General features: G+C 48.6%; 1 protein-coding gene and 1 long non-coding RNA gene across 2 annotated transcripts; both read left to right on the top strand.

Moving 5' to 3' along the window:
- The first annotated feature begins 153 nt into the window (after positions 1–153).
- On the top strand, positions 154–21,432 carry CLPTM1 (CLPTM1 regulator of GABA type A receptor forward trafficking). The gene is made up of 14 exons (XM_081962545.1): positions 154–298; positions 4,812–4,930; positions 8,059–8,182; positions 8,822–8,980; positions 10,553–10,670; positions 11,105–11,190; positions 12,973–13,093; positions 14,206–14,450; positions 15,848–15,941; positions 16,153–16,343; positions 17,140–17,235; positions 18,554–18,689; positions 19,736–19,903; positions 20,405–21,432. Exons 1-14 carry the CDS (start codon positions 239–241, stop codon positions 20,719–20,721), a joined length of 2,034 nt encoding a protein of 677 aa, XP_081818671.1. The 5' UTR covers positions 154–238; the 3' UTR covers positions 20,722–21,432.
- Positions 21,433–21,654: 222 nt separating this feature from the next.
- Positions 21,655–24,428, top strand: LOC309397052. Its single transcript, XR_014176197.1, has 2 exons — positions 21,655–21,882; positions 22,923–24,428. It is a non-coding gene; the product is annotated as an uncharacterized lncRNA (long non-coding RNA).
- Positions 24,429–26,155: the final 1,727 nt, after the last annotated feature.

The following is a 26,155-nucleotide window of genomic DNA, read 5'->3' as shown; positions in this document are numbered from 1 at the left end:
GACCTTCCTTCGCCTTCCCTCAGCCGCCAGGATCCCAGGCAGGCAGTCATCCATCCATCAATACGGTAATCGTCTTCGCCGCTTCTCTCGCCATTACGGTACCTGCAAACGGGCCCCGCCTCCAGGAGGTGGGAGGGGAGGCGAGGCGACGTGACGGGCAAAAAAAAAGGGGGGAGAACGGGAGTTGGGAAAGAGAGGCAACTCTCGCGAGAATTCCACCAGGCAACGGCGCAGCAAGATGGCGGCGCCGGAGACGGAGGTGGTAGCGGCCGCAGGGCCGGCAGCCGGTCATGGACAGGTAACCCCGGCGGGGCTCTTCTGCCTTCCCTCCCCTTCTTTTAGGGTATCCATCCTGGGCGGCCTCCTTTCCCCGTGGTGCGATAGTCCCGGCCTTCACCTTCCACTCGCCCCCCGGGGTACTTTCCTTTCTCTCCCCCCCGCCCCTCCCTTCCCTGGAATCACGTGACGGCCTCCATTAGCCCCCGCCACGACACCCCCCCTTCATTCAGCAACCCGGCTCTTTACAAGTCAGGATGCCTTCCTTTCCCTAGAACCCCCCCCGGCCTCTGCTAGACGCCCCTCCGGGGGAAGGGGGGGCTGGGACTACAACTCCCAGTATCCCCGGCCCAGGCGGCCGTTGCCCATGCTTACTGGGGGCTTCTGGGAACGGTAGTCCCAAGGTCTCCAGAAAGGGTTATATAGACAAGAATTCCTTTTCAGACGTCTTGATTTTGGGGGAGGGGCAGCATTTTGGGCACCCCCTCCCCAATTTTAAACCTATTTGGCTAAACACACAGCCAGGAAAATGGAGGTGTGTATATGTGGGGACGAGGACAGTGAAATAAAACAGGATTTATTAGGAGACAGGTATCCCAGCTACCTGGATCGGGTGGAATTGACTGGATCCGAAGGATTTCGTCCCTTCCAAGGAATTTGGTGCCGTAAAAGTAGTCCTCAACTTACAACAATTCAAAGTTAAACGGCCCTGGGGGGAAAAGTGACTTATAACCGTTTTTTCACACTTAATGACTGTCGCAGCATCCCCACCACAGTCACGGGATTTGCATTCGGATGCTTGACAACTGGCTCACATTTACAGCAGGTCCCCGGCGTCTGCGATCCCCTTTTGTGACCTCCTCACAAGCAAAGTGAATGGGGAAAACCAGATCCACTTAACAACCCTGTGGCTAATTTACTTACTGCAGGGATTTGCTGGACAACCGTGGCAAGAAAAGCTGTCCAATGGGACAAACCCATTTAGCAAATGTTTCTCTTAGCAACATAAAATTTGGGCTCAATTGGGGTCGTAACTTGAGGACTACCTGTATACGGATTTATTGGTTACAGGTAATCACTAATCTAATTTTTGTTTTATCCCACTCTGCTTTCTGGGCAATTCAATAGAGAGAAACACCCCAGAAGAGTAAAATAATCAACGATAAAATAATCCAACAGTAAAAATACCAAGCAAACCAATGCAGAAACTTGACAACGCCCAAAAAAATCCACACAATTTAGAAGGGAGCTTGAGTCCTGTCACTGTTTCAATTTCATTTTCGCAATGGCCACGGAGGAAATAGGATGATTCACGAATTGTTGGGCCAAGGGCTATTTATGGAACTGAATGGCCAATTTGGACAACCATGAATCATGTGATGGTTTGGCCTCCCTATTTCATCAGCTATAAAGTCAAGGACCACCTTCCTAATACTCTCCATTCTGGATTGTCAACTTCCTTTTTCTCAATCCGAGGTTTAGTCAATGGCTTCTCCCCCCCCCCACTCCGCCCCCACACCTCTTCAATTCATGAAGACAGAATTGTGTCCTGTCATTTTTTCTATTTGCTCCACAGCTTTCATAGTTATGGACCGATATCTCAGGAGTTTCTGACCTTGGAATCTTGAAGACTTGTGGACTTTAAATCCCAGAATTCCCCAGCCATCCTCTTTTAAGATGGGTGGACTTCAATTCCTAGAATTCCCCAGCCATCTTTTAAGATGGTGGATTTCCAACTCCCAGAGTTTTCCAGCTATCATCTGGCTGGGAAATACTGGGAGTTGAAGTCCACATATCTTCAAGCTGCCAAGGTTGGAGACCCCTGCTGTAACTTCCTCCATCTTTCTTCCCAGGTGAATCCTTAAAGCATTTATCTCTCAGTAGTACCACCATGGGCATCAACATTTAGCCAGGATTAATTGCTACTGCTCTCCTTTCACCAGAAGAGGAAAAAATACTACGGGTGTTTGTTTGCTTTAACATCTCCTTTCGAGCTGCAGATTTTTTTTACTTATCTTTCTTTCCTCTCTTTTGGGGAATTGACTTTTGGCCTCCCTGCTAGGTACAGGTTCCCCTCCCTCTTTTCCAGGCAAATATCCTTCCGCTTTCTTCCTTTTCCAGCATATTTTGCTTTGTAGTATCCTCCATGGGAGGATACCTGTTGCAAAGATTCCTGCCCTGGTTGAACTATCACCTGCAACCTGGTTTAGATGATAGAAACCAGCCTCTTTCCCTCTGTCACGTGATTTCTAAAAAGGTGGCAAGCATCTTGCTCCCCAGTGAGACTTATTCTATTATTTTTTTAAAAATTAATCCAGCTTTCTAAACTGGTGACCAGAAACAAGACGCTGTTTTCTCCTTGTAAATGCTCATTGTTGTCAACAGCAGCCATTCTTGAGCTGTGTACCAGGGGATACTAGTATGTAGTAAGAGACAAAAATGGCTAATAAATAGCCACTATTAAAAAAAAATGCTCATTCAAAGAGAGTATTGTTTGCCTTGAGAGGCCTGGTTCAGTCCTCTTGTCTTTCCTTCCCACCGCAACCCCCTCCCCCCTCCCCCCTTTTCTGGAGAAGATACTTCTATTGTATCTCAGCAGTTGAGAATCAAGGCTTGGTGCGGTGGTAAAGTCCCTGCCTGAGTTATTTCTCCAGGCTCGCCTCTCCAAAATGAAATCTTTCAGTCAAACAGCGCTCACACATTCAGGCAGCCCTCCTCTTAACAGTGGAAAATTACTTTTTTTTTTTTTGTCCTCCAGAAAAGCCATTGATTCAGAGGGCGGAGGTATATCCTGTAGGACTGCTCTCTCTCTCTCTCTTTTTATCAATATTTAGTCAACAGGGCTTGGAATGCTGCTGGTTGCCAACTGCTTCAAACAGGATAAATGCAAGGAATTACCTTCTTCACCTTATATCTTTACAATGGGCCTCGGGATTCCCCTGGAGCATTTATTACCTGAATGCTTTCATCTACTTCTCCTTCATTCTCCTTATCACTTTCTCTGCTTTCACTTTAATCTTCTCAGGTTGCAATCTGCCTCTGGCTCTCTTCTATTTTCAGATGTGAAGGATAATCGCACCTTGAATGTCAATCCTGGCCTTTGCATAAGATCGAGTAGTTTTAATAACTATTCAGTCTAGAGCCAGAGTCTTAATTTCCCCTCTGTTAATTGGGGTGAAACGTAAGATTTGAGAAAGGGTTCGGAATCCTTACCTGGTGAATGTTGACCTTCACCCTATTCCAAAGATAAATTCAAATACTTCTGTTTTTCAGTTAATTTTATTGATTTAGTGTGCCCTTAGTGTCGATTAAGAGCATAAACTGAATCTGGAAGATAATCTGTAAAATGGGATTAACATTGGAAAGTTTCCTATAGTTATAAACAAGTCATATAATTTAGGTAGGTGTTGTGCAAATCGTATCATTCAACATTTGAAAAATTAATGCTTTATTTGATTCCCAAATGGTAATAAAATTAAGTCCTAAAATGAATCCTAATGCAACTGTAGCTATGTAAAAACACACAGTTGAAGCCTACTAAATTCCAGACCAATCTAATACTTTTTAGGGGAAGATTTCCAGCCTAGCAAATTAGCTAGCCCTTCAACAGTAAAAAGACAAATTTAAGACCCCAATTACTTAGTTAATTGAAAATCTGATCTTCACATTTAGAAGTGAGTTGCTTATAAATGGTTATGTGTGGATAATTGCAGTGAGATATATGGTCACCCTTTACTGAAAACTGTTCCCTAAAGGGGGGTGTGTGTATATAAAACATCAATGAAAAGTCCCTATGGTTGTAATTTTATTGCTGTTGTTGCATAACTTCCTGATACGTTTAGTCACTTATTAAAAAAATACAGGTCAAAGGTGGGATTAATTGGACAACTTTCCCCGTTGGAGGTTAGTATATAGTAGTAGAATTGAGGCTTGTTTAATATTTGCAAATAAGGTCAGAGCCAAAAGTCGTATTTAGGAGGAGAGGAAAGATCTCACCAAACTGGTTAGCCGGGAAGGCAAGGCCCAATGAGAGTCATCGGCAAAAGTGGTGTGAGGTTCACAAAGGAATAACACCCCCAATTTCACAGCAACGTACAGGAGATGAAGTGGGTTGATTATCCAATGAGAAAACCTCTCTTGCCGCGCGTAATGTTTTCGGCCTCTGCTTTGGCCTTACGTTATCATGAACATCAGGCAAGGCGTCTAAACAACTTAATGGAAGCTTCTTCAGTTGTCTGTGCTTGGAGTGAAAAGCAAATTTGCCATCCTATGAACATCAATGTATCGTCAGAGCAATAATGAAATAATGGATCAGCATTTAGCAATAGAAATTCTGGTCATAAATCCCTAACCTCTGGCTACTCTTGCTGTAGACCGTAGAATTAAAATCCAGGGATAAGGTTGGGCAAAGGCCTCCCTGAATCTGAAACCAGCCCAGAATCTCCCCCCGAATAAGGAATCCCATTTCTTGTGGCCAGGGGCTTTTTGTGATGCCCTGTTTTAATCTTCTGTTTTCTTTTGCCCTGCTTCTAAAGGAAGTGACGAGCAATGGCACCGCGGGGGGCGGCGAAGGGGTCGTGGAGACTCAGCAGCCGAACCAGCCCCAGCAGCAAGCTCCGAATGCCTGGCAAATCATCAAAGGAGTCTTATTCAGGTAAAAAAAAAAATCCGCCCCTTTCTGGATCCTTTGCCTTTGTCTTCACGCTGTGCATTATATGCAAGAGAGAGCCAGTTAACTCCAGCGTTGGTCTCAGGGTGGATTAGATTGAAATCACGATCTAAAATCACGATTAAAACCACTAGTAATAAAGCCTTGCTTGAAACCGACTCGGTTTAAATCGTAATTTTGAAAGAGCAACTGTCATCTCTGTCCCGCAGCAGCTTCTCCGTTGACTCACCGACAGTCCCATTCACTATAATGGGACAGCTGGTGATGCAACAGGCACACAACAAGGTCAGGGACGTGGCAGGCAGCAGGTGAGTGGATGCCCACTGACAGGCACTGCCACCATGGATCTGAAATGACAGGCGCTCTTTAAATGTCAGGGCTCGTTCTTGCTGGTAGTTGAAAATCTTTAATATTATTATTATTTGCAAACAAAACAAAGGTGCTTCCTATTTAGCTTGCCAAGCGTGGATTCATTGAATTGTTGTTAGTTGCAAAGTTGTGTCCGACCCATCACGACTCCGTGGACAACGTTCCTCCAGGCCTTCCTGTCCCTTTTTGCGACCGTCTGACAAGCAGAGTCAACAGGGAAAGCCAGGTTCACCTAATGACCGTGTCACCAACTTAACAACTGCAGGGATTGACTTACGGCAAGAGAGGTTGTAAAACGGGGCAAAAGTCACATAATCAATGTTTAGCTTAGCAACAGAAATGTTGGGCTCGGTTGTGGTGGTCGGTCGAGGACTACCTCTATAAGTAGGAGCCAATCCATTCTAGGACAGTGGAATCTTTGAAAATCAAGGTGACCCAGTGGGAAAACACATAAAGGTTACTTCCAAAGCCTTTATTAAAATTATTACTTTAAATGGCATTCTTGAGCTACCTCAGCAATATGCTTTGGCACCCCAGGTTGCCAGCCACGCATGAAACATCCAAATGAGGAAGCTGTTGCATGTTTCAATCTATAAGTGCAAATCAAATTGGAACCGTGCCAGCCTCGAAGTGTTCTTTCTCCCTATTATGGACCAACGTTGCCCTACCGTTTCTTCCCAATTCATGAGTTTGCAAAGAAGGCTGCAATTTGGCAGGGCTTCCTTTCTCATCGCTTAAATGAATCCACGGATCGCTTTAAAATTCAAATAATAATTCATCTCACACTCAATTGAAAATTGTCCAAAAATGTTATGGCCCACTTTAAGCAGGGAGGAATAGAGGACATCGTAGAATAGAAGATATAGGTTCTGACCGAGGCTTCCCGAGAGCCTGAAGCAGACTCCTGGTCCCAACAAAAAACCCTTTTATTAGTTTACTGTGAATTCTGCTCCTTCACATCCAGCAAAGTCTTTCAAGGGAGGATTTACAGTCACAGACCTTCTCTGGCTTGGAGAGCTGACAGGCCGATACCTGCACAACGTGGCAAGGAGTCTCGGAGAGTCATGAACCAATGAAGAGAACTAATGGTCTCCTGCAAACTCCACTCCCCTTTCGCTCCTCTTTTATTCCCTCTGGGAGGGGCCATTCATCATCCACCTGTGGCCTTACTCCCAAGTCAACTTCTGTTCTTTAGCTCTTCCCTTCTCCTGGCAGCTCTGCACATGTGCACACTGGGAACAGGCTCCAGCTGTTCTTCTGCCTCACTGATGTCTGACTCTGAAGGCAGCTGATAACTGTCGGACAGCCCTGGCCACAGCTCTGCCTTCGATGCATAGCCCTGATCAGAGCCTTCCCCAGACTCCAGGACTGGCCCATGTTCCTCCCCAACCTCCTCATTGTCCAAATCTGCTGCCAGCTCTGCTGGCGGGCCACAACAATATATTCAGGCACTCTTCGACGTACGACTGCAATTGAACCCACAATTTCTGTTGTTCAGGGAGGCATTGGTTCAGAGAGTTTTGCTCTGTTTTACGACTTTTCTTGCCATAGTTGTTAAGCGAAGAAACCAAGATACCGTTATGATTCAACAGATGGTCCAAGCTGGCAACGCACACAGGACCTCCTTGGTTTTCAGGTTTCACTTGTGACTCTGAACATCAGAAACTGATACGCAACTTTGTGGCTTTGTCTTTCCAGTTTGTGGATTATCTTCAACCCCAGTTTTAAACATGGGAGGTTATTAGTGCAACGAACCACAAAGGATAACAGCACTTTCAGTTTTGGGATGGTATCTCCCCTTCTATCATCTCTGCGGATATTGCCACAGATGTATCCTCAGCCAGAAATGATGGAGAATCCGAGAACACGATAGATTTTAATATAGATTAGACTCGGGGTGAAGCTTCCATCGCAAAGGGATAGGAAGAAACATTCATTTATCTCACCTTTATTTGTACAGAGATGGTGGCAGAAATATCCATCACACCTTCCTCTTCTTATTTTTCTCATAACAACAACCCTGCGAGGTGGGGAGGCTGGGAGGGAGGGACTTTCGTGCCTAAGGCAGGACTAAAATTCCTTGTCTCCTGTTGATTGACTCAAAGTCACCCAGCTGGCTTTCATGCCTGAGGTGGGACTAGAACTCCCAGTCTCCTGGTGGTTGGCTCCAAATCCTCTCGCTGGCTTTCATGCCTAAAGTGAGACTAGAACTCACCATCTCCTGGTCATTGGCCCAAAGTCACCCAGCCAGCTTTCATGCCTAAGAACGGACTAGAACTCACAGTCTCCCACTTTCGAGCCTGGTACCTTAACCACTACTGACTTTGCTTGTCAGAAGGTCACAAAAGGTGGATCACACAACTCCTGGGACATTGCAACTGTCATAGATACAAGTCAGTTGCCAAGCATTCCAAAATTTGATCCCGTGACCACGGGGGATGCTGCAATGGTTGTAAGTGTGGGAAAACGGTCATCAGTCACTTTTTTCAGCACCGTTGTAACTTTGAACGGTCACTAAATGAACTGCCGTAAGTCTATGGGGACTGCCCATATTAGATCCTCGAGTTGAGAATAATAAAAACGTTGCCCAACCAGGTTTAAGATGGTTGATGAAAGGTTTATCTTTTGAGGACTTCTTTGTCCAGTCTGAATGGCTCTGGGGTTTCCCCGTCTGGCCACTGCCTCTCGATGGAAAAGTTGGTTTTAAAACGTGTAAATGTCAACATTTTATTTTTCCTCTCCAGAATCTTTATTATCTGGGCCATCAGTAGCTGGTTTCGTCGTGGGCCAACAACCCAGGATCCATCCACCCCCGGCGGGGCACCCAGTGCACGAAGCCGTAATCTCTTCCCTAAGGACACTTTAATGGTAAGGATAGCCGAATCCTGATTCTGGATTTTCCAAGGGTTTAAAGTCGGACTTTGACAGTTTGGTGGAGAAGGGGAGCTATAGGCTCCTCCTCTGGCTCCAGGACTGAAATTCTCTGATTCAGAATTTGTCCCAAAAAGAAATTAAGTTCTGGCAAGCAGTCTCTCTGAGGCACAAAACGCAATGGCCAAAATCTTCAGAAATACGAACAGTTGTCTCCTACGACCACCATTCCCCTTCTATTTATTTCCCAGCCAGGGAGGGGCCATTCAGTGTCCACGTGAGCCTTGCTTCCCGAGTCGACTCCAGCTCCTCAGTTGTTCTCCTCTCCTAACAGTTCTGCGTATACGCACATCTGGAACAGTCTCCAGCTGTTCTCCCTCCCCATTTATCTCAGTTTCCGAAGGCAGCTGCCTCTCCAGTTCCTGGGAAATATCGGACAGCCCCGGGTCTGTCTCTGCTTCCAATGCTGAGCATCTATCAGAGCCTTCCCCAGACTCCAGAAATGGCCCTTCCCCAACCTCCTCATCGCCTGAGTCTGCCGTCAGCGGAGGCCACTGGCAGGCCACAACACCAGCCTTGAGTTTGGGTTCCAATTCAATGTCATGAATTATTTTTTTTCTTGTCTTTTCCCGGCAGGATCTTCACGTCTTCATATCCGAACACGAGCACTTTACCGACTTCAACACAACGTCAGCATTGTTTTGGGAACAGCGAGATCTCGTCTACGGAGACTGGACAAGTGGAGAGAATGCGGATGGCTGCTACGAGCGTTACACCGAGTTGGAAATCCCGGAGGTGGGTGGATGGATGCCACAATGTACTGACAGCTGGGGTTTTCTCTCTGCTCCAAGCGCTCCGTTGAATCGTTTTTCCCACCACAAGGAAGCAGGTCCCAAAGCGGTTACCAAATGGCGGGTTTTTAATGCGAGAGGGGGAAATGATTGACTCCATAGGTGGTCCTCAACTAATGACCACAATTGAGTCCAGAATTTAGGTTGCTAAGTGAGAAATTTGTTCAGTGAATTTTGCCCCGTTTTATGACTTTTCTCACCACATTTGTTAAGTGAATTGTTGTTAAATGAGTAACACAGTTTCGAAGTGACTCTGATTTCCCCATTCACTTTGCTTGTCGGGAGGTTGCCACGGTCATAAGTGTGAAAAATCATCATAAGTCATTTTCTTCAGTGCCGCTGCAACTTCAAACGGTCACTCAGCAAATTGTTGTAGGTCAAAGACTACCTGTATATGACTCTACAGACAGTCCTCAACTTAAGTGTTCATTGCATTTATCCGTCCGGGGGTCCGTAGTTTGAGGACCCCTGACTTAGTGCCATATAAAAAGTGCAAATAATTTTTCTGCAGACGACCAGTTGGTGACCACTGATCCAGGTCATGGTTGTCCCAGAGCTCTTTCTTTCATGAGGCAACTGGGACAAACTATGACCTGCATGACTGAGAATCTCCATTGTTCTCTTAGCTATGCACTTTGGGATGAGCCCCCTTCAAATGATGTGAGAACATGAATGGATTTTGCCCCAGGTTCCAGATTACAGGACCCATTTGCAGCTCAGTTTGAGATGCAGACAACACAGGCTCACCCCCAACGGCCTGTGCCTGTCGTCAACAAGGAAGGGACACGGGGGATGGGGGACATGTGCTCCCCACCCATTTGCATGACTCTGGTGACCCCGAGGAGACAGTTAAAACCTCTTAAGTCAAGGGTGTCCAAACTTGGGAACTTTAAGACTTGTGGACTTCAGCTCCCAGAATTCCCCAGCCAGCTGGCTGGGGAATTCTGGGAGTTGAAGTCCACAAGTCTTAAAGTTCCCAAGTTTGGACACCCCTGTCTTAAGTGCTTCAACGACTCCCTTAAGAAGAAGCCAAAGGACCAGCTGTCTGCAAGGAGTCCAAACCCTTCCGTTCCCCACCATCCCGTCAGAGCTGAAGAAGCTTCTTGGATGAGAAGCGAAACGTCTTCAAAAGAAAGAAAAAAACACACAAGAAAGTCCAGTTGCCTCCTGGAAAAAAAACAAACCCCAAATCCAGCATTTACATCTGGTGTTTAGCAACACCAGCCCGTAGCAAGTGTTCGCTTAACAACGGTGTCATTTCCTTAACGACCCCTGTAAAAAAAGTTTGTAAAATCAAGTGGGTTATGTCGACATTTTAAAGCCCTGCGTTCTTCACGTGGTTGGGAATAAGTCCTTGCAGCCAGGAACGAGGGATGGCGGTTGGGCCTTTTCACAAGTTCTGCCTCTGCTTCTCCCCTTCACAGTTTTTGTTACCGGACGGGTGAGTTCCCCCCCCCCCCACCCTGCCAGAGGGACGTGTAAGTTATGCTCACAATGACTTCCTTCTGATTTCCAGAGCGTCCAACACAACGGGTCCATTTACATCCATGTGTACTTTACGAAAAGTGGGTTCCATCCTGATCCCAAACAGAAGAACCTCTACCGACGCCTGGCCACGGTTCACACGTCTCGAAGTAAGCTTTCCTTCCAACTGTGGTCACCCAGCCAGCTTTCATGTGAAGGTGGAACTAGAACTCATCATCTCATAGTGATTGGCCCAAAGCCACCCAGCCGGCTTTCATACCTAAGGCGGGACTAGAACTCCCAGTCTCTTAGTGATTGACCCAAACTCACCCAGCCGGCTTTCATACCTAAGGCAGGACTAGAACTCCCAGTCTCTTAGTGATTGACCCAAACTCACCCAGCCGGCTTTCATACGTAAGGCAGGACTAGAACTCCCAGTCTCTTAGTGATTGGCCCAAAGCCACCCAGCCGGCTTTCATACCTAAGGCAGGACTAGAACTCACCATCTCCTGGTTTCTATCCTGGTGCTTTAACCACTATGCCAAAGTGATCAAACCCAGATTAAACTTTACCTTTTTCCTGTTTGTTTTGTTTTTATTTGCAGTGATCAATAAGTACAAACGCAGACGCTTTCAGAAAACCAAGAACTTACTAACTGGGGAAACCGAAGCGGATCCCGAAATGATAAAAGTAATGTGACCTCTCTGATACTTCCTCCTCCTCTTGTTTCTTCTTCAAAGTCCCAATTTCCCCCCCACCACCACAGCTCTTCCCTCCTCAGCTTTACAGTCTCCAGCTGCTGGATGGAATTGGGCCTCTGCAAAAAAAGGAGGGAACTATGATAGTTTAAAGGGACGTGGTGGCTAAGACGTTGAGCTTGTCGATCAGAAAGGTCAGCCATTTGGTGGTTCGAATCCCTAGCGCCGTGTAAATGGAGTGAGCTCCCCTTGTCCCAACTTCGGCCAACCTAGCAGTTCGAAAGCATGTGAAAAATGCAAGTAGAAAAATAGGAACCACCTTTGGTGGGAAGGGAACAGCGTTCCGTCCACCTTTGGCGTTGAGTCATGCCGGCCACATGACCACGGAGACGTCTTCAGACAGCGCTGGCTCTTCGGCTTTGAAACGGAGATGAGCACCGCCCCCTAGAGTCAGGAACAACTAGCACATATGTGCGAGGGGAACTTTTATCTTTACCCCTATGATAGTTTGCCTGCAGAATTCCTTTGCTCTTTTGAGGGATTTTCCCGCAATAAGAGCCACAATCTTCCCCTGCCTGCCACTTTCTTTTGAGAAGTAGAATTCCAGAAACTCTCCTCATATTTTCCACACTGTAAGAGAACAGGGGGATAGGAGTGGTACGATGGCCTAGAGGTGGAGCTCTCGCCTCAAAATCAAGAGGCTGTGGGTTCGATCCTAGGTAGCGGCAGATATTTCTCTCTCTGGGTTGTCACACTGAGAATATATCCGCTGAACAAAACTCTGCATTGGTGACAGGAAGGGCATCTGGCCAGTAAAACACTGCTAACTCCATTCAGTTGCCGAGACTCTTACCCTCTTACTTGGGCATTATGGGGTCGTTAAAAGAAGATGATGAAAGAAGAGAACCGGGGAGGTAGGAAGAAGCAAAATGGATTCAAAGGCCCTCTTCCCCTTTCGGTGTTTAACGAAATAAAAGAGTTTCATTTAAACTGTTAGACTGGGGGGGGGGGGAAAAACATCTGGCACTTTGCAAACTGTCTCCCCTGGGCAGTTTGTGGAAAAAGGCTTAGTGGCCTTTTGGAAAGATAAGTGAGCCCAGTAGTGGCCCCTTGGCAACTGGCCATCACTGGAAACCAGAGACTAGGTTTGATGGTGCTTATGAGGTAACAGAAGATGGGGAGGAAAACTAGCCATTTGGGACTGCTTGACAGAGCTCTGGATATGCGAAAGCGAGACCGAGAGAGAAGATCTGGTATTCAGGTTACGCTTCGTGCATACAGATGGAGTCACACCTGTGTACTTCACCTGGAAAAAGCACCAGGGCCTTTCCCACCACAACTCCGGGAAACACCCTAGACGGGACTAGCTGGGCCTGCGGTTAGATCTCTTGGGTTCTCTCTGACAAGCTGGCATAGGATACAACACGGTGTAGTAAGGGCAGTTTCAGTACAATACAGAATAGGATGTATAGAATAGAATATAGAACAATTAGAATAGAATAGGATATAGAATAGAACAAAGAATAAAATAAGAATATCGAAGAATTAGAATAGAAGGGGACATTCTACTCTATTCTATTTTCTATTCTATTCTACTCTACATTCTATTCTAATTATTCTATATTCTATTCCTATTCCTGTCCTATTCTATTCTAATTCTTCGATATTCTACTTTATTCTTTGTTCTATTCTATATTCTCTCTCTTTCCTACACACACACACATATCCCCGCCACCCGTAGAAACGTTACTCAGCCTTCGTGCTTTTCTTGCAGAGAGCTGAAGATTTCGGCCCCGTGGAGGTGATCTCGCACTGGCACCCCAACCTCACCATCAACATTGTGGATGACCACACGCCGTGGGTGAAGGGCAGCGTTCCTCCCCCCCTGGATCAATGTAAGGCTTCAAATAATTCCGAACCTACGGAGTTGCTCTGGTGACAAGTGGGGGGAGGGCTTCCCCTTCTCGGATGCTCTTGAATAACAGAATAACGGAGTTGGAAGGGACCTTGGAGGTCTTCCAGTCCAGGGGTCACCAACCTTTCAGACCTTAGGGACCCCTAAATTCATAATTTTAAATCCTGCGGACCACTAATATGATCTGCCTAATGACCGGCTGGGTGGGCATGGCTAGGTGGTCATGTGACTGGGTGCGCGTAGCCAACTCAATGCCACCCACGTCAAGGGCTGCCTCGCCAGCCTCTACTTGCCCCTCCCCTCCCGCCACTCATCGCCTCCCCACCTGGGCTCCTTAGGACCCCAACAGGAAGCAGTTGCTGGAGCTAAGCAGCCCCCAGGAGAAAGAGTTGGCAAAACAGCTCAGTTCAAATTGGATCTGACCGAGAAGGAGGCTCAGCAGAAGCACCTCACTGAGGACTAGGAGCATGGGCTTTCCAAGCAGAGGGAAGACCTGCGGGGGTGCAAGGCCAGGTACCGGTGCCTGGAAGCTCAGCGGGCTGAGATGGTCAGCCAGTTCCAGCCCATGCTGCAGTCCCGCTGGAACGAGGCCCTCCGGCTCTTCGCCACCAGCAGCTCTTCCCCCCAGCCTTCTCCCAAAGCCCCCCACCAGGAGGCCGAAGCAGACCCCAAGTCAGAATTTGTTCCCCCCTCCAACCCCCACAAAAAGACCCCAAAGGCAGAGACTCCCTGCAGCAACACAAGCCTTCATTGCACGTATCCACCCCAGGGTCCATAGTTTGAGGACCTCTGATTTAGTGCCATATAAAAAATGCAAATAGTTTTTCTGCAGACTCCCAAAATTTTCTCACGGACCCCCAGTTGGTGACCCCTGTAATCTAATCCAACCCTGTGCCATGCTAGACAAGTGGCTGTCCAGCCTCCCCTTAAAAGCCTCCCCTGATGGAGCCCCACAGTGTCGGAAGGCAAGTCGTTCCGCTGGTTTCATCGTCCTCCCTGTCCAGAAAATGTCTCCTTAATTCCCCCTGGTCTCCCTTCTGTCCTGGCGGCATCTGGATCCTGACGCGACGCTCCCGGCTTGTTTCTTTCCAGATGTGAAGTTTGACGCCGTGAGTGGCGACTACTACCCCATCCTTTACTTCAACGACTACTGGAACCTGCAAAAGGATTACTACCCCATTAATGAGACCGTGGAACGGTTGCCCTTCCGCCTTTCCTACTGCCCGCTTTCGCTCTGGCGGTGGCAGCTCTACGCCGCCCAGAATAGCAAATCTCCTTGGAATTTCCTCGGGGAGGACTTGTACGGACAGTCCGACGAGGAGCAGGATTCGGTCAAGGTGAGCGGTGGAGAAGACCAGCCCCCGCATACACCTGGGGAGACCCCAGGCTCTGGACTCCAAAGGGGTATCGAGAATCCTTGCCTTGAAAAACTGAACAGGGAGGTTTTAGCAATTCTGGAAAAAGAAGAGAGCTAGTTTGGTCTACAGCAGTGATGGCCGATCTTTTCATCCTCGTGTGCTGGAAGTGTGTCCCCACACCCATAGTGCAATGGGTGCACAACACGCTACCCCCCTCCTGCACCCCATTTTGGGCCTAGCAGGCCTCCTTGAAGCCTCCTGGGAACCTAAAATGGGGCACGGGGGGGGCTCGTACCCACTGCGTACTCCCTCGCACCCTGCGCCTCTCCCACATGCCGGCAGGGACCCGAAAATGAGCTGCCCGGAGGGAGGTGTGAGCGCATCGTGGTGGAGCTGATCTGGGTGACAGCTTGCGTGGCCGAGGAGAGGATTCCGGGTGCCGCGTGTGGCACGCGTGGCATAGGTTCGCCATCACGGGTCTAGACTCTAGTGGCGGGATGGCGAACCTGTGGTAGGCAGAGCCCTCTCTTCTGGCACGTCAGCCGTTGCTCAGCTCAACCACACATCCGTGCCCGCCTCCCGCAGGCCAACTGATTTTTCGGAGGGGCACATGCGCAGGGGCTGGGAGGAGTGTGGGGGGTGTGGTACCCTATCCGTGGCCCATTTTTGGTCCCAGGAGGCTTCAGGGGGGGGGCGGGTGTTGCGCATGCTTGGGAAGGCAGAGCACTGGAAGGTCATGCGCGCATGCACAGGGAGGTGCATTGCATTGTGGGTGTGGGCACGCGATTTCAGCACGCAAGGACAAAAGGGTTAGCCATCACTACAGGCTAGAAAGTGGGAGATGGTGAGTTCTAGTCCAGTCTTCCATGAAAGCAGGCTGGGTGATTTGAGGCCGATGATCAGGAGACGGTGAGTTCTAGTCTCAACTTAGGCATGAGTGACTTTGGACAATTCTTTCTCTCTCAGCCCGGGGTTGTGAGGAAAATAGGAGGAGGGAGATGCGTTGGATATATTCACCACCTTGACTTATTTGTAAAAATAATACAGGCAAAATACAAAAGAATTAATAAATCAAAAGTAGGACAGGGTATTGTCCTCCGACCTGGGGATCTGGGTGCGAGTCTTGAGTCCATTCGATGCTCGTGCCTTGTTACTGATTTTTTTTTTTTTGGGTAGGTCTATGTCAGGGGTGTCCAAACTTGGGAACTTTAAGACTTGTGGACTTCAACTCCCAGAATTCCCCAGCCAGCCATGCTGGCTGGGGAATTCTGGGAGTTGAAGTCCACAAGTCTTAAAGTTCCCAAGTTTGGACACCCCTGATCTATATTGTTGTTTCTCATGTGGTCTCACACCTCTTTGGTTTATTCTTCTTCTAGGTGGCTTTGCTAGAAACGAACCCTTATTTGCTGGCTCTGACGATCGTCGTCTCCATTGTGCACAGCGTTTTTGAGTTCCTTGCTTTTAAGAACGGTAAGTTCTCGACTTTGGCAAACTTGAAGAGGCATGGACTGCAACCCCCCAGAATTCTCCAGCTGCGGAATTCTGGGAGTTGAAGTCCGCAGGACTTGAAAGGCGCCAAGGTTGAGAAACACTGTTCTAGTCGAAAGGACCCCTGTCTGCGGAGCAAACGGTGTGCAGGGGGAATCTCTTCCTTTTCCAACCTCACTTGTGTTTCTCTCAGATATTCAGTTCTGGAACAGCAGGCAGTCTCTGGAAGGCCTTTCCGTTCGGTCGGTCTTCTTCGGGGTCTTCCAGTCCCTCGTGGTCCTCCTCTACATCCTGGACAACGAAACAAACTTCGTGGTGCAAGTCAGCGTCTTCTTCGGTCTGCTCATTGACCTCTGGAAGATCACGAAAGTGATGGATGTCCGGGTGAGAAGGGGACACATCGCTATATAACTACTTCATAAGGGGAAGAATTGAAGAAGAATTGAGGCAGTTTGGTTTAGTCGTTAAGGCACTAGGCTAGAAAGCAGGAGACCGTGAGTTCAACTCCTGCCTTAGGCCTGAAAGCCAGCTGTGTGACTTTAGGTCAGTCTCCAGGAGACTGGGAGTTCTAGTTCCATCTTAGGCACAAAAGCCTGCTGGTCCAATCACCAAGAGATGGTGAGTTCTACTCCTGCCTTAAGCATGGAAGCTGACTGGGTGACTTTACGTCAATCACCAGGAGACTGGGAGTTCTAATCCTGTCTTAGGCACAGAAGCCAGCTGGGCCAATCACCAAGAGATGGTGAGTTCTAGTCCTGCCTTAAGCATGAAAACTGGCTGGATGACTTTAGGTCAGGGGTGTCCAAACTTGGGAACTTTTAAGACTTGTGGTCTTCAACTCCCAGAATTCCCCAGCCAGCATGGCTGGCTGGGGAATTCTGGGAGTTGAAGTCCACAAGACTTAAAGTTCCCATGTTTGGACACCCCTGCTTTAGGTCAATCACCAGGAGTCTGGGAGTTCTAGTAAGACAGACTTTCCCAACCCTCTCCTGGTTACAGTCCATCCTTTCCCAGCCCATCATGGGCATATGGTGATTGGGGATGATGGGAATTGTAGTCTCAGTGCACTGGGGGGGGGGGGGGCTGGGAAGGGAATACAGCTGGTCAACCAGTCCGGTGTCTCAAAATCTAACCCTCCCTTCATTCTCTTCCGTCCCGTTTTTCTGATGCTGCCCAACAGCTGGATCGCGAGAACAAAATTGCCGGGATTTTCCCACGCTTGACGTTCAAGGACAAATCGACGTACATTGAATCGTCGACCAAAATCTACGATGATGTAAGTTCAAGCCGTCACGGGTGTGAACCCTTCCCATGTATTCAGGATAGCTGGTATTCCCCCCTCCAGTCTGTCATCAAGCAATGGGTGGAAACTAATCAAGGAGAGAAGCAACTTAAAACTAAGAAGAAATTTCCTGACAGTGAAAACAATTAATCTGTGGAACAGAAATTGCCTCCAGAAGTTGTGAATACCCCAACACTGGAAGTCTTTAAGAAGATGCTGGATAGCCATTTGTCTGAAACGGTATAGGGTTTCCTGCCTAGGCAGGGGGTTGGACTAGAAGACCTCCAAGGTCCCTTCCAACTCTGCTATTGTATTGCATTGTATCGTATCATTTCTCAAACTCAGCAACTTGGAGATGGGTGTCCCAAAGGATCTCTTCCAAAAGGCCAACTGGACTTACTGTGTTTTTGGAGTATAAGACTCACTTTATACACACACACACACACAGACACACACCCAAAAAAAGAGACTGAAAATTTGGGTGCGTCTTATACTCCGAATGTAGCTTTTTTTTAAAGCTTTTTCTCAGCCCTATTGAGGCGCTCGCAAGTGAAGCAATCTTCGTGCCTTGTCGGCTTATCCGGAGTGAGGGGCAGGAGGCTTCAGTTGTGAAGCTTGTGGGCTCGGGATTTTCAGCCCCACAACTGGGACCCTCCTGCCCCAACGGCTAAAATTGCAATTCAGGTAAGACCAACTGCCATTTTCTCATTGCTGCTCCCTCCCATGATCAGCTGTGCTTCAGAAGCTGTTTTTTTATCCCCAAACCAGGGGATAAAAAACATGGGCGCTCAAAACCAGCACCCTTATCTTCTGAAGCTGACCAGGCTAAGGACGCTAGACAGATGAAACCTAGGAGGCAGGAATATTTTTTTTCCCCTATTTTCCTCCCCAAAAACTAAGGTGCGTCTTCTACTTCGAAAAAATGCGATACGTTTCCTCCCCCCCCCCCCCTCAAAAGACATTTCGCTTCTCATCCAAGAACTGAAGAAGCTTCTTGGATGAGGAGCGAAACGTCTTCGAGGGAAAACAAAAACAAAAGGCCAAGCTGCCTTTCGAAAAAAGCACCTTTGGGACAACCATGAATCTCCCAGAATTCCCCAGCCAACCATGGGAGTCGAAGTCCACCCGCCTTCCCAGTTCTGTCAAGATGGAGAAATGCTATGGTGGATGTTGCCTGTTGGGGACCCTCAACAAACACTGATTCATGCAGCTAGTCCCTAGGCGCTCCCGGGTGGGTTCCCTGCTCCCCAAATGCTGGTATGCTTGATCTTTTTTCCCCCAGCCTGTCCTCAACCCTCCTTTGCCTTCACAGATGGCCTTTCGGTATCTTTCCTGGATCCTTTTCCCCCTGCTGGGTTGTTACGCCGTATACAGCCTGCTCTACATGGAACACAAGGGCTGGTATTCCTGGATCCTGAGCATGCTCTATGGTTTCCTGCTGACCTTTGGTGAGTTAGTGGTGGGTGGGTGACCCCTGACAGCTTCCCCCACCCCCACCTCCCAGGCCTGGCTTCCCACCTGCCAATCCTTTTGAGGTACTCTAAATAGCAATAGCTCTTAGGCATACATACCGCTTCACAGTGCTTTGTTAGAGCCCTCTCTAAGCGGTTTACAGAGTCGGCCTCTTGCCCCCCAACAATCTGGGTCCTCATTTGACCCACCTCGGAAGGACGGAAGGCTGAGTCAACCCTGAGGCCTTCCAGGATCAACTTCCTGGCATTGGGCAGAGACAGCCTTCAATACTCCATTGTAACCACTGTGCACCAATGAAGGGCGGAAGAAAGGAAGGGGAAAAGGAAGAACAGTAGCACTTATATAGCGCTTTACAGTGCTTCAACAGCCCTCTCGAAGCGGTTTACAGACTCAGCCTCTTGCCCCCCCAACAATCTGGGTCCTCATTTTGCCCTCCTTGGAAGGCTGAGTCAACCTGTGTGAGAGAGGGAGGGGGGGAGAAAAGAAGGAAGGAATAGCAATAGCACTTAGACTTATAAACCGCTTCCTAGTGCTTTTATAGCCCTCTCGAAGCGGTTTACAGACTCAGCCTCTTGCGCCCCCCCCCCCCCCAAAATCTGGTGTGTCCTCATTTGACCGACCTCGGAATGATGGAACAGTCAGGATCGAACTGCTGGCAGTGTGGGCAGAGTTAGCCTGCAGTGCTGCACTCTAACCACTGCGCCACCACAGCTCTCTAGATGAAAGAATCCTTCCCTTTCCATCTCAGTCAATTCAATGGCATTTTTCCCCTCTCCAGTTTTACAGCCCTTGACTTACAACAGCTCATTTAGTGACTGTTCAGAGTTACAGCAGCCCTAAAAAAAAAAAGTGGCTGAACAAATCTTGCCACTCGCATAAACCCCCGCAGGGATTCCCTTAACGACTGGGCAAGAAAGGGTCATAAAACCCACTCAGCCAGGGAGTTCACTTAACAAGGGTGTAAATGTTGGGCTCCGTTGTGGTCGTAAGTCGAGGACGCTGGTCTCTCTCGCCCTACCAGGCTTCATCACCATGACGCCTCAGCTCTTCATCAACTACAAGCTGAAGTCAGTGGCTCACCTACCTTGGAGGATGCTCACCTACAAGGCCCTCAACACCTTCATCGACGACCTCTTCGCCTTCGTCATCAAAATGCCTATGATGTACAGGATAGGCTGCCTTCGCGACGGTAATGGCTTCTCTCGCGGTCTCTGCCGTTCCTCCCCTGCCCCGCGTAACCATTTGGCAATCTGGTAACCTCCCTCTCCCAAGGTTGTTTTCCTTACACCCATCAAATGGTATTTCTGACCTGGGCTCCCCCCAAAAGCACAAGGCAGAGTCCTGGTCCCCAGCGAAACCCCATTTATTAAACAAATGTGAATTCCTCCCATTCCCATTCAGCAAAGTTGTGAATGTCCCAACACTGGAAGACTTTACGAAGATGCTGGATAGCCATTTGTCTGTGATTGTGTAGGGTTTCCTGCTTGAGCAGGAGGTTGGACTAGAAGACCTCCAAGGTCCCTTCCAACTCTGCTATTGTATTGTATTGTATTGTGTGTGTGCATTTGTGTGCCTGCTGTGTCTCAAAAACCATCTTTTAAGGAATGGCAGTAGAAGAAGATCCTGCTCAAATCCTCTTCCCCTGGTTTTAGATCACTATTTGATCCCTCCCTCCTTTCTCTTCCCCCAGATGTCGTGTTCTTCATTTACCTCTACCAACGGTGGATCTACCGGGTGGATCCAAGCCGCGTCAACGAATTCGGCATCAGTGGGGAGGAGCCCGCCGGAAGGACAACGGCGACGCCCAGCATTGCTCAGCCGGACGCTATCCCTGCAGTGTTGGCCGGCAGCGCCCCATCTGAGGCTGAAGCCGAGGCTCCCGCCGACAGCCCTGACGAGGCGGCGACAGAGAGAGGAGCCGGAGATACCCCCGTCGCCAATTCAGGGGGTTCTCCCATCGCCGAATCCGTCCCGGTGAAAACGGCAGAAGAGAAGAAGAAAGATTAAGCCGCTGAGTTTTTTTTTTTAAAAAAAAAAAGATTCCTAACTTGACACTCTCACTGTTGGATAACGGACAAGAAGCGAACGGGCAAAGGATGGGCCGGGGAGGGGTCACAGAGTCGCTCGGGGGGGGGGGTGTCTTCCTGAGCTCTTTATTTTATATTCCAGGAAAACCTCTGTGGGGAGGGGGGGAAGCAGGCAGGAGAACGGGGGGGGGGGGGGAAGAGGAGAGAGAAGGGTCGGTCAGCAAGCGCCGCGAGGAGGCCTCTTAAGACATGTGGAAGTGACGTGTGACATGTTGTGTGTTCGTTGCGAGAGAAACCTCTCACCTCGGGGGCCACCCCCTCCCAAAAGAACCCGACCCCTCTGTAGATTCTTTTTTTTCTTTCCCCCTGTGTTTAAAGCAAGCCCACCCACCCACCCAGCAATCATTGTGCGGGCCCTCTCCCATCATGCGAGTCATTTTAAGTCGTTCAGGAGTTCGTTTCCTGCCAAGTTTGTGTGTCTCTCCGTGTCATAAATATATAAATATATATATATAAAAACAAAAAAGAAAAAAAAAGAAAGAGAGAGAAAAAGAGAGAGGAAGAGAGAAAAAGAGAGGAGAAGAGATGCTAAGAGCCAAGCCAAGAATGCCGCTTTCTCATCATTGCATTCCCAAAGGAGGACGATGGATTGAATAAATTCCCTGTGGGTCTTTATGTTGAAACAAACCGACCAACGGACCCCCCGTCCTTATTTCGGGCTGCCTCCTCGGTGTCTTCTCGGCAGGATTCGGGGTAAGGAACTTTTGAGGAAGGGGCTCCTGGGGCGGGGGTAAGAAGTCCGGGGCTTTGGAAGAATGGAAAGAACGGGGGGGGGGGGGGGGAAACGGCGGATGAAGAAGTGAAGTTAGCGTGGCTTTAGAAATGCTCCCTGTTTGTAGCTGGGCTGGGGGGGGCGGGGGGGAACGGCACACTTAACACACACACACACACACACACACACACACACACCCCAGAATGAAGATGTATGGTCATTGGTGTGCACAGGGAGTCCGACTTGCGACCGCAGTCGCTAAGTGAGGCAGCTGTTAAGTAGGGAGGTTTGTCCTATTTTACAACCTTTCTTGCCATGTGGTGTGAAGCGAGTCACGGCGGCTGTGAAGTTGGGTAACCTGGTTGTTAAGTGAATCCGGCTTCTCCCCCCTCCCTGGTTGACTTTGCTCGTCCGTAGGTCACAAAAGGGGATCAGGTGACCTTCCCAGGACACCGCGACCGTCATAAAGAGGAACTAGTGGTTGCCAAGCATCCGAATTTTGATCCCATGACCATGGGGATGCCGGAAAGGTGGTAAAAAACGGACGTCTGTCACTTTGTAGTTAGGTTGTAAGTGGAGGACTGCCTGTGCAGGTAATCCTCGACATACGACCACAACGGAGCCCAGCGTTTCTGTTGGTAGGTGAGACGTGCTTTTAAGTGAGCTTTGCCCCATTTTACGAACTTGGTTGTTAAGCGAATCGCACCCGTCGTTAAGTCAGTCACACAGTTGTTAAGCGAATCTGGCCGCCCTGTTTGCTTGTCAGAAGGTCGCAAAAGAGGCTCGTGCGATCCGGGGACACTGCAAACTGTCATAAATAGGAACCAGTTTGTCGGAAATCATGTGATTGCAGAGCTGGCTGGGGAATTCTGGGACTTGAAGTCCACAAGTCTTAAAGTTGCCAAGTTTGGACACCCCTGACCTACACCCACAAAGTGACAAATCTGTTAAGTGAGCTTTGCCCAGTTTGGCGACTTTCCTTGCCGTCGTTAAGTGAATCACTGCAGTTCAATTAGTCACATGGTGGTTCAGTGAATCCATCTTTTCCCCCTGGACTTTGCTCAGTTGTCAAGCATTGGAGTGTAAACCATTGAAAGCTGCAAAGGACGTAAGTGTGGGAAATGGTCACAAGTCACTTTTTCCCCGTGTCGTAACTTTGAACAGTCACTAAGTGAACGGTTGTAAGTCGAGGTTTACCTGTATACAAATAATATGTAAATATTGATGGAAGTGATCTTTTGATGGTTCCTCGATTAGACCGTTGTTTACTGTTAGCTTGTTTGTCAGCATTGCTAATCCCTGGAGTAATCAAAGTTAACTCGAGGCCAATAATCAAATAAACAGGGACTACCAATTCAGACAAACAAGCCAGCAATAAACCACGGCCTAATTGGGGGAACCACCAAAAGATCTCTCCGGCCAACATTGACAGGGCAAACTATCTGTATATAATCAGGAAAAAAAAAACTGCCCACCACTGTCTTCCAGCACTGATGATGATACCTAGCTAGGTCATGAAACGTCTGCAGGAAAACCACCCACTTGACAACGATTAGCAAGTGCCGTGATTGACTTGACAATTGTGGCAAGGAAGGTCGTACAAGTGGGGCGAATCTCCCTGAATAAATGTCTCACTTAGCAACAGAAATGTTGGGCTCAATTGTCATAACTCAAGCAAGAGGAACATTTAAACCACCTCTGGGAAACCATTCCTGGCTTTTTTTTTAAAAAAAAAAATATTACCGTGTTTCCCCGAAAATAAGAAAGGGTCTTATTTTCTTTTGACCCCCGAAATAAGCGCTTGGCCTTATTTTTGGGGGGAGGTCTTATTATTTTTGAGGCGCAGGAGGGTGGCGAGCGTGGTCACCCCAGGGCTGCTGCTGCTGCGTGGCACTGTTTTCGGGGAGGGCTTACCTTACCGCATGCGCTCCAAAGGACGCTTGAGCTCATTGTCCAGGGAGGTCTTATTTGCAGGGAAAACGTGGGATTTTTCTTCACCACCTTCTCTGTGGCTCTTGGGGGGGGGGGGGTGTGAAATATCTGAATTTTGCTGCACCAGGCTTCTCACAGTTTGTTTGTTTTTCCCCGCTCACAACTCATCCCTTTCCGGGGGTCTCCGATTTTGCTCGATTGCCCCAAAGCGGTGCCAGGATACGGAGCATCGGACGGTGGGAGTTTGCAGAGTCTTAAACGCTGGGCCTAATTACAGATGATTCGCCCCACCGGGCAGCATAAGGCACAGCCGTTCCTGGAGCGCCTGGTTTATGCATACTTTGGAAGTTGGGAGTCCGGAGGTGTCTCATGCTCCCGTGTGCCAGAGACGAAATATCCGGGGATTAAAAGCTGCCTCATCCACCGAAGCCCCTTTGTTGTGGGGCAGGAAATTATTTTGGCCTCCGTTGGCAGACAGTCATGCCTCTGGAATGCACTTCGCATGGATTTCTCCCCATGCCCGTTTTTAGTGGCGATGGTTAAAAGGTTTCGCCTGGAAATACTCCGTTGGCAATTCCTTTCTTTTCTTTTCGCACAGGGGGGAAGTACCAAAAAAAAGAAAAGAAGAAGAAGCAGGGCCACAGTTTAAGTGGTTTAAATATAAATTAATTTAATCTTGACAAACTCGGACACATTTTAACAGGCTGGCGCTGCGTGTGATAAATATGCCCGGAGTTACTCACTCCAGTTTCCGTTCCAGAATTTAGCTTGCATTAGGCATGAAGATTGAAATAGATTTGTTTGGGGGAAGGGGGGAGAGAGAAAAATGTAGGCAGTGTGTGCCATCTCTGAGATGATAGTGTGTCCTTAGGGACTAGAAACTTAGGTTTCTGAATCTGCTGCCATACTTGCAAATTTTGTAGTCCGAACATGGATTTGTGGCCTTTTCTTGCAAAGGAGGACAATTAATTTAGGACTACCAACTTGATGTGTTTTCTGCAGTTTTCATTTGCGGGAAATGCCTGATCTCATCACAGGTTCCTTAAGGACTAGAAACTTGGGAGTTAAAGAGGCCAGATCAGCTGCCATATTTAGCCTAAATGAGGCATGAAGATTGAAATAGATTTGTCCAGGGGGGGGGGAAGCGGGAGGAGAATTGTAGGCATCGTGTGCCATCTCTGAGCTGATAGTACGTCTTTATGGACTAGAAACTTAGGTTAAAGAGATTGGCTCTGCTCCCATATACACCCTTGCTTCGTAGCGCAAATTTTGTAGTCGGGAGCATGGGTTCACTGCCACTTCTTTGCAGGGCAGAGCAGTGCGTTTAGGACAGGGGTGTCCAAACTTGGGAACTTTTAAGACTTGTGGACTTTCAACTCCCAGAATTCCCCAGCCAGCATGGCTGGCTGGGGAATTCTGGGAGTTGAAGTCCACAAGTCTTAAAGTTCCCAAGTTTGGACACCCCTGGTTTAGGACTAGAAACTTGGTGTGCGTTTTCTCCGGCTACCATTGCCTGATCCGACCGCGGCATATTTAAGGACTAGAAACTTGGGGTTAAAGACTGGCCGCATGCTCGCTCCTTTGTACAAATCCTGCAGTCGGAGCACGGGCTCATCGCAGAGCAGGGCGAATTCTTTAGAGCGGGGGTGGGGGGTCTCCAAGCTTGGCAACTTTAAGCCTGGGGGATTTCAACTCCCAGAATTCCCCATCCAGCCCCTGCTTTGCACGCATAATCCACGCTACATTAATTTACCCCAGAGTAACCTCCCAAGTACCAAATCGTGTGTTGGCTTCAAGCGACAACTAGGGGAACTGAGATTAAGGCTCGGCTGCCAGACTTGGAGGGGGTGGGGGTTAGGAGTAAGAGACCCCCTACCAGAGGAGGGTAAATCTCACGCTCCGCCACACAGTTTGGCACAGCCCCCTTCCCCCTGCCCCCAACTCCGGAACTGAAACGGCCATGCCATTTGATGATGTTGGATACGGGACACGGTTTGCATGCCGAAGAGTCCCATTCTCTGCTGCGCTCTGCAAAAAGCAGCACGGAGCAAGGGATGGGAAAGACACACAATACACACACACACACGGCCTTGGAAGTCCAGAGAGCCTCTGCTTGGAGCCAAACGGATTTGCAAACGGGAGAAGGTCGCTGAAAGCTGCTGGCGCCAGGCAAGCCGTACATCGCAGGAGGTTTGCACAAACGGTGAACCCGCTAACTTTCCCCCTGGTAAGAGGAATAAATTTTACAAATAAAAATAAATGAAAGTGCAAAAGCAACAGGAGGGCAATTTCAACCAATCTCCAGGAGACTGGGAGTTCTAGTCCCACCTTAGCCATGAAAGCCAGTTGGGTGACTTTGGACCGATCACCAGGAGATGGCGAGTTCTAGTCCTGCCTTAAACATGAAAGCCATCTGGGTGACGGGGGTAATCGCCAGGAGACTGGGAGTTCTAGTTCCCACCTTAGCTATGAAAGCCATCTGGGTGACGGGGGTAATCTCCAGGCGACTGGGAGTTCTAGTCCCACCTTAGCCCTGAAAGCCGGTTGGGTGACTTTGGGCCGACCGCCAGGAGATGGTGAGTTTTAGTCCGACCTTAGGTGTGAAAATCGATTGGGTGACTGAGCTAGTCCTACCTCACAAGGTGGCTGTTGGGAAAAAAAGGAGGAATAAAGGCAGGATACAAATAAATATACAAATATAAACCTTCCA

Source organism: Natrix helvetica (assembly GCF_964273705.1).
Source record: "Natrix helvetica genome assembly, chromosome: 9".
Lineage (NCBI taxonomy): Eukaryota > Metazoa > Chordata > Lepidosauria > Squamata > Natricidae > Natrix > Natrix helvetica.
Note: the sequence above shows the minus strand (reverse complement) of the source record. Positions and strands in the feature narration are given on the sequence as shown.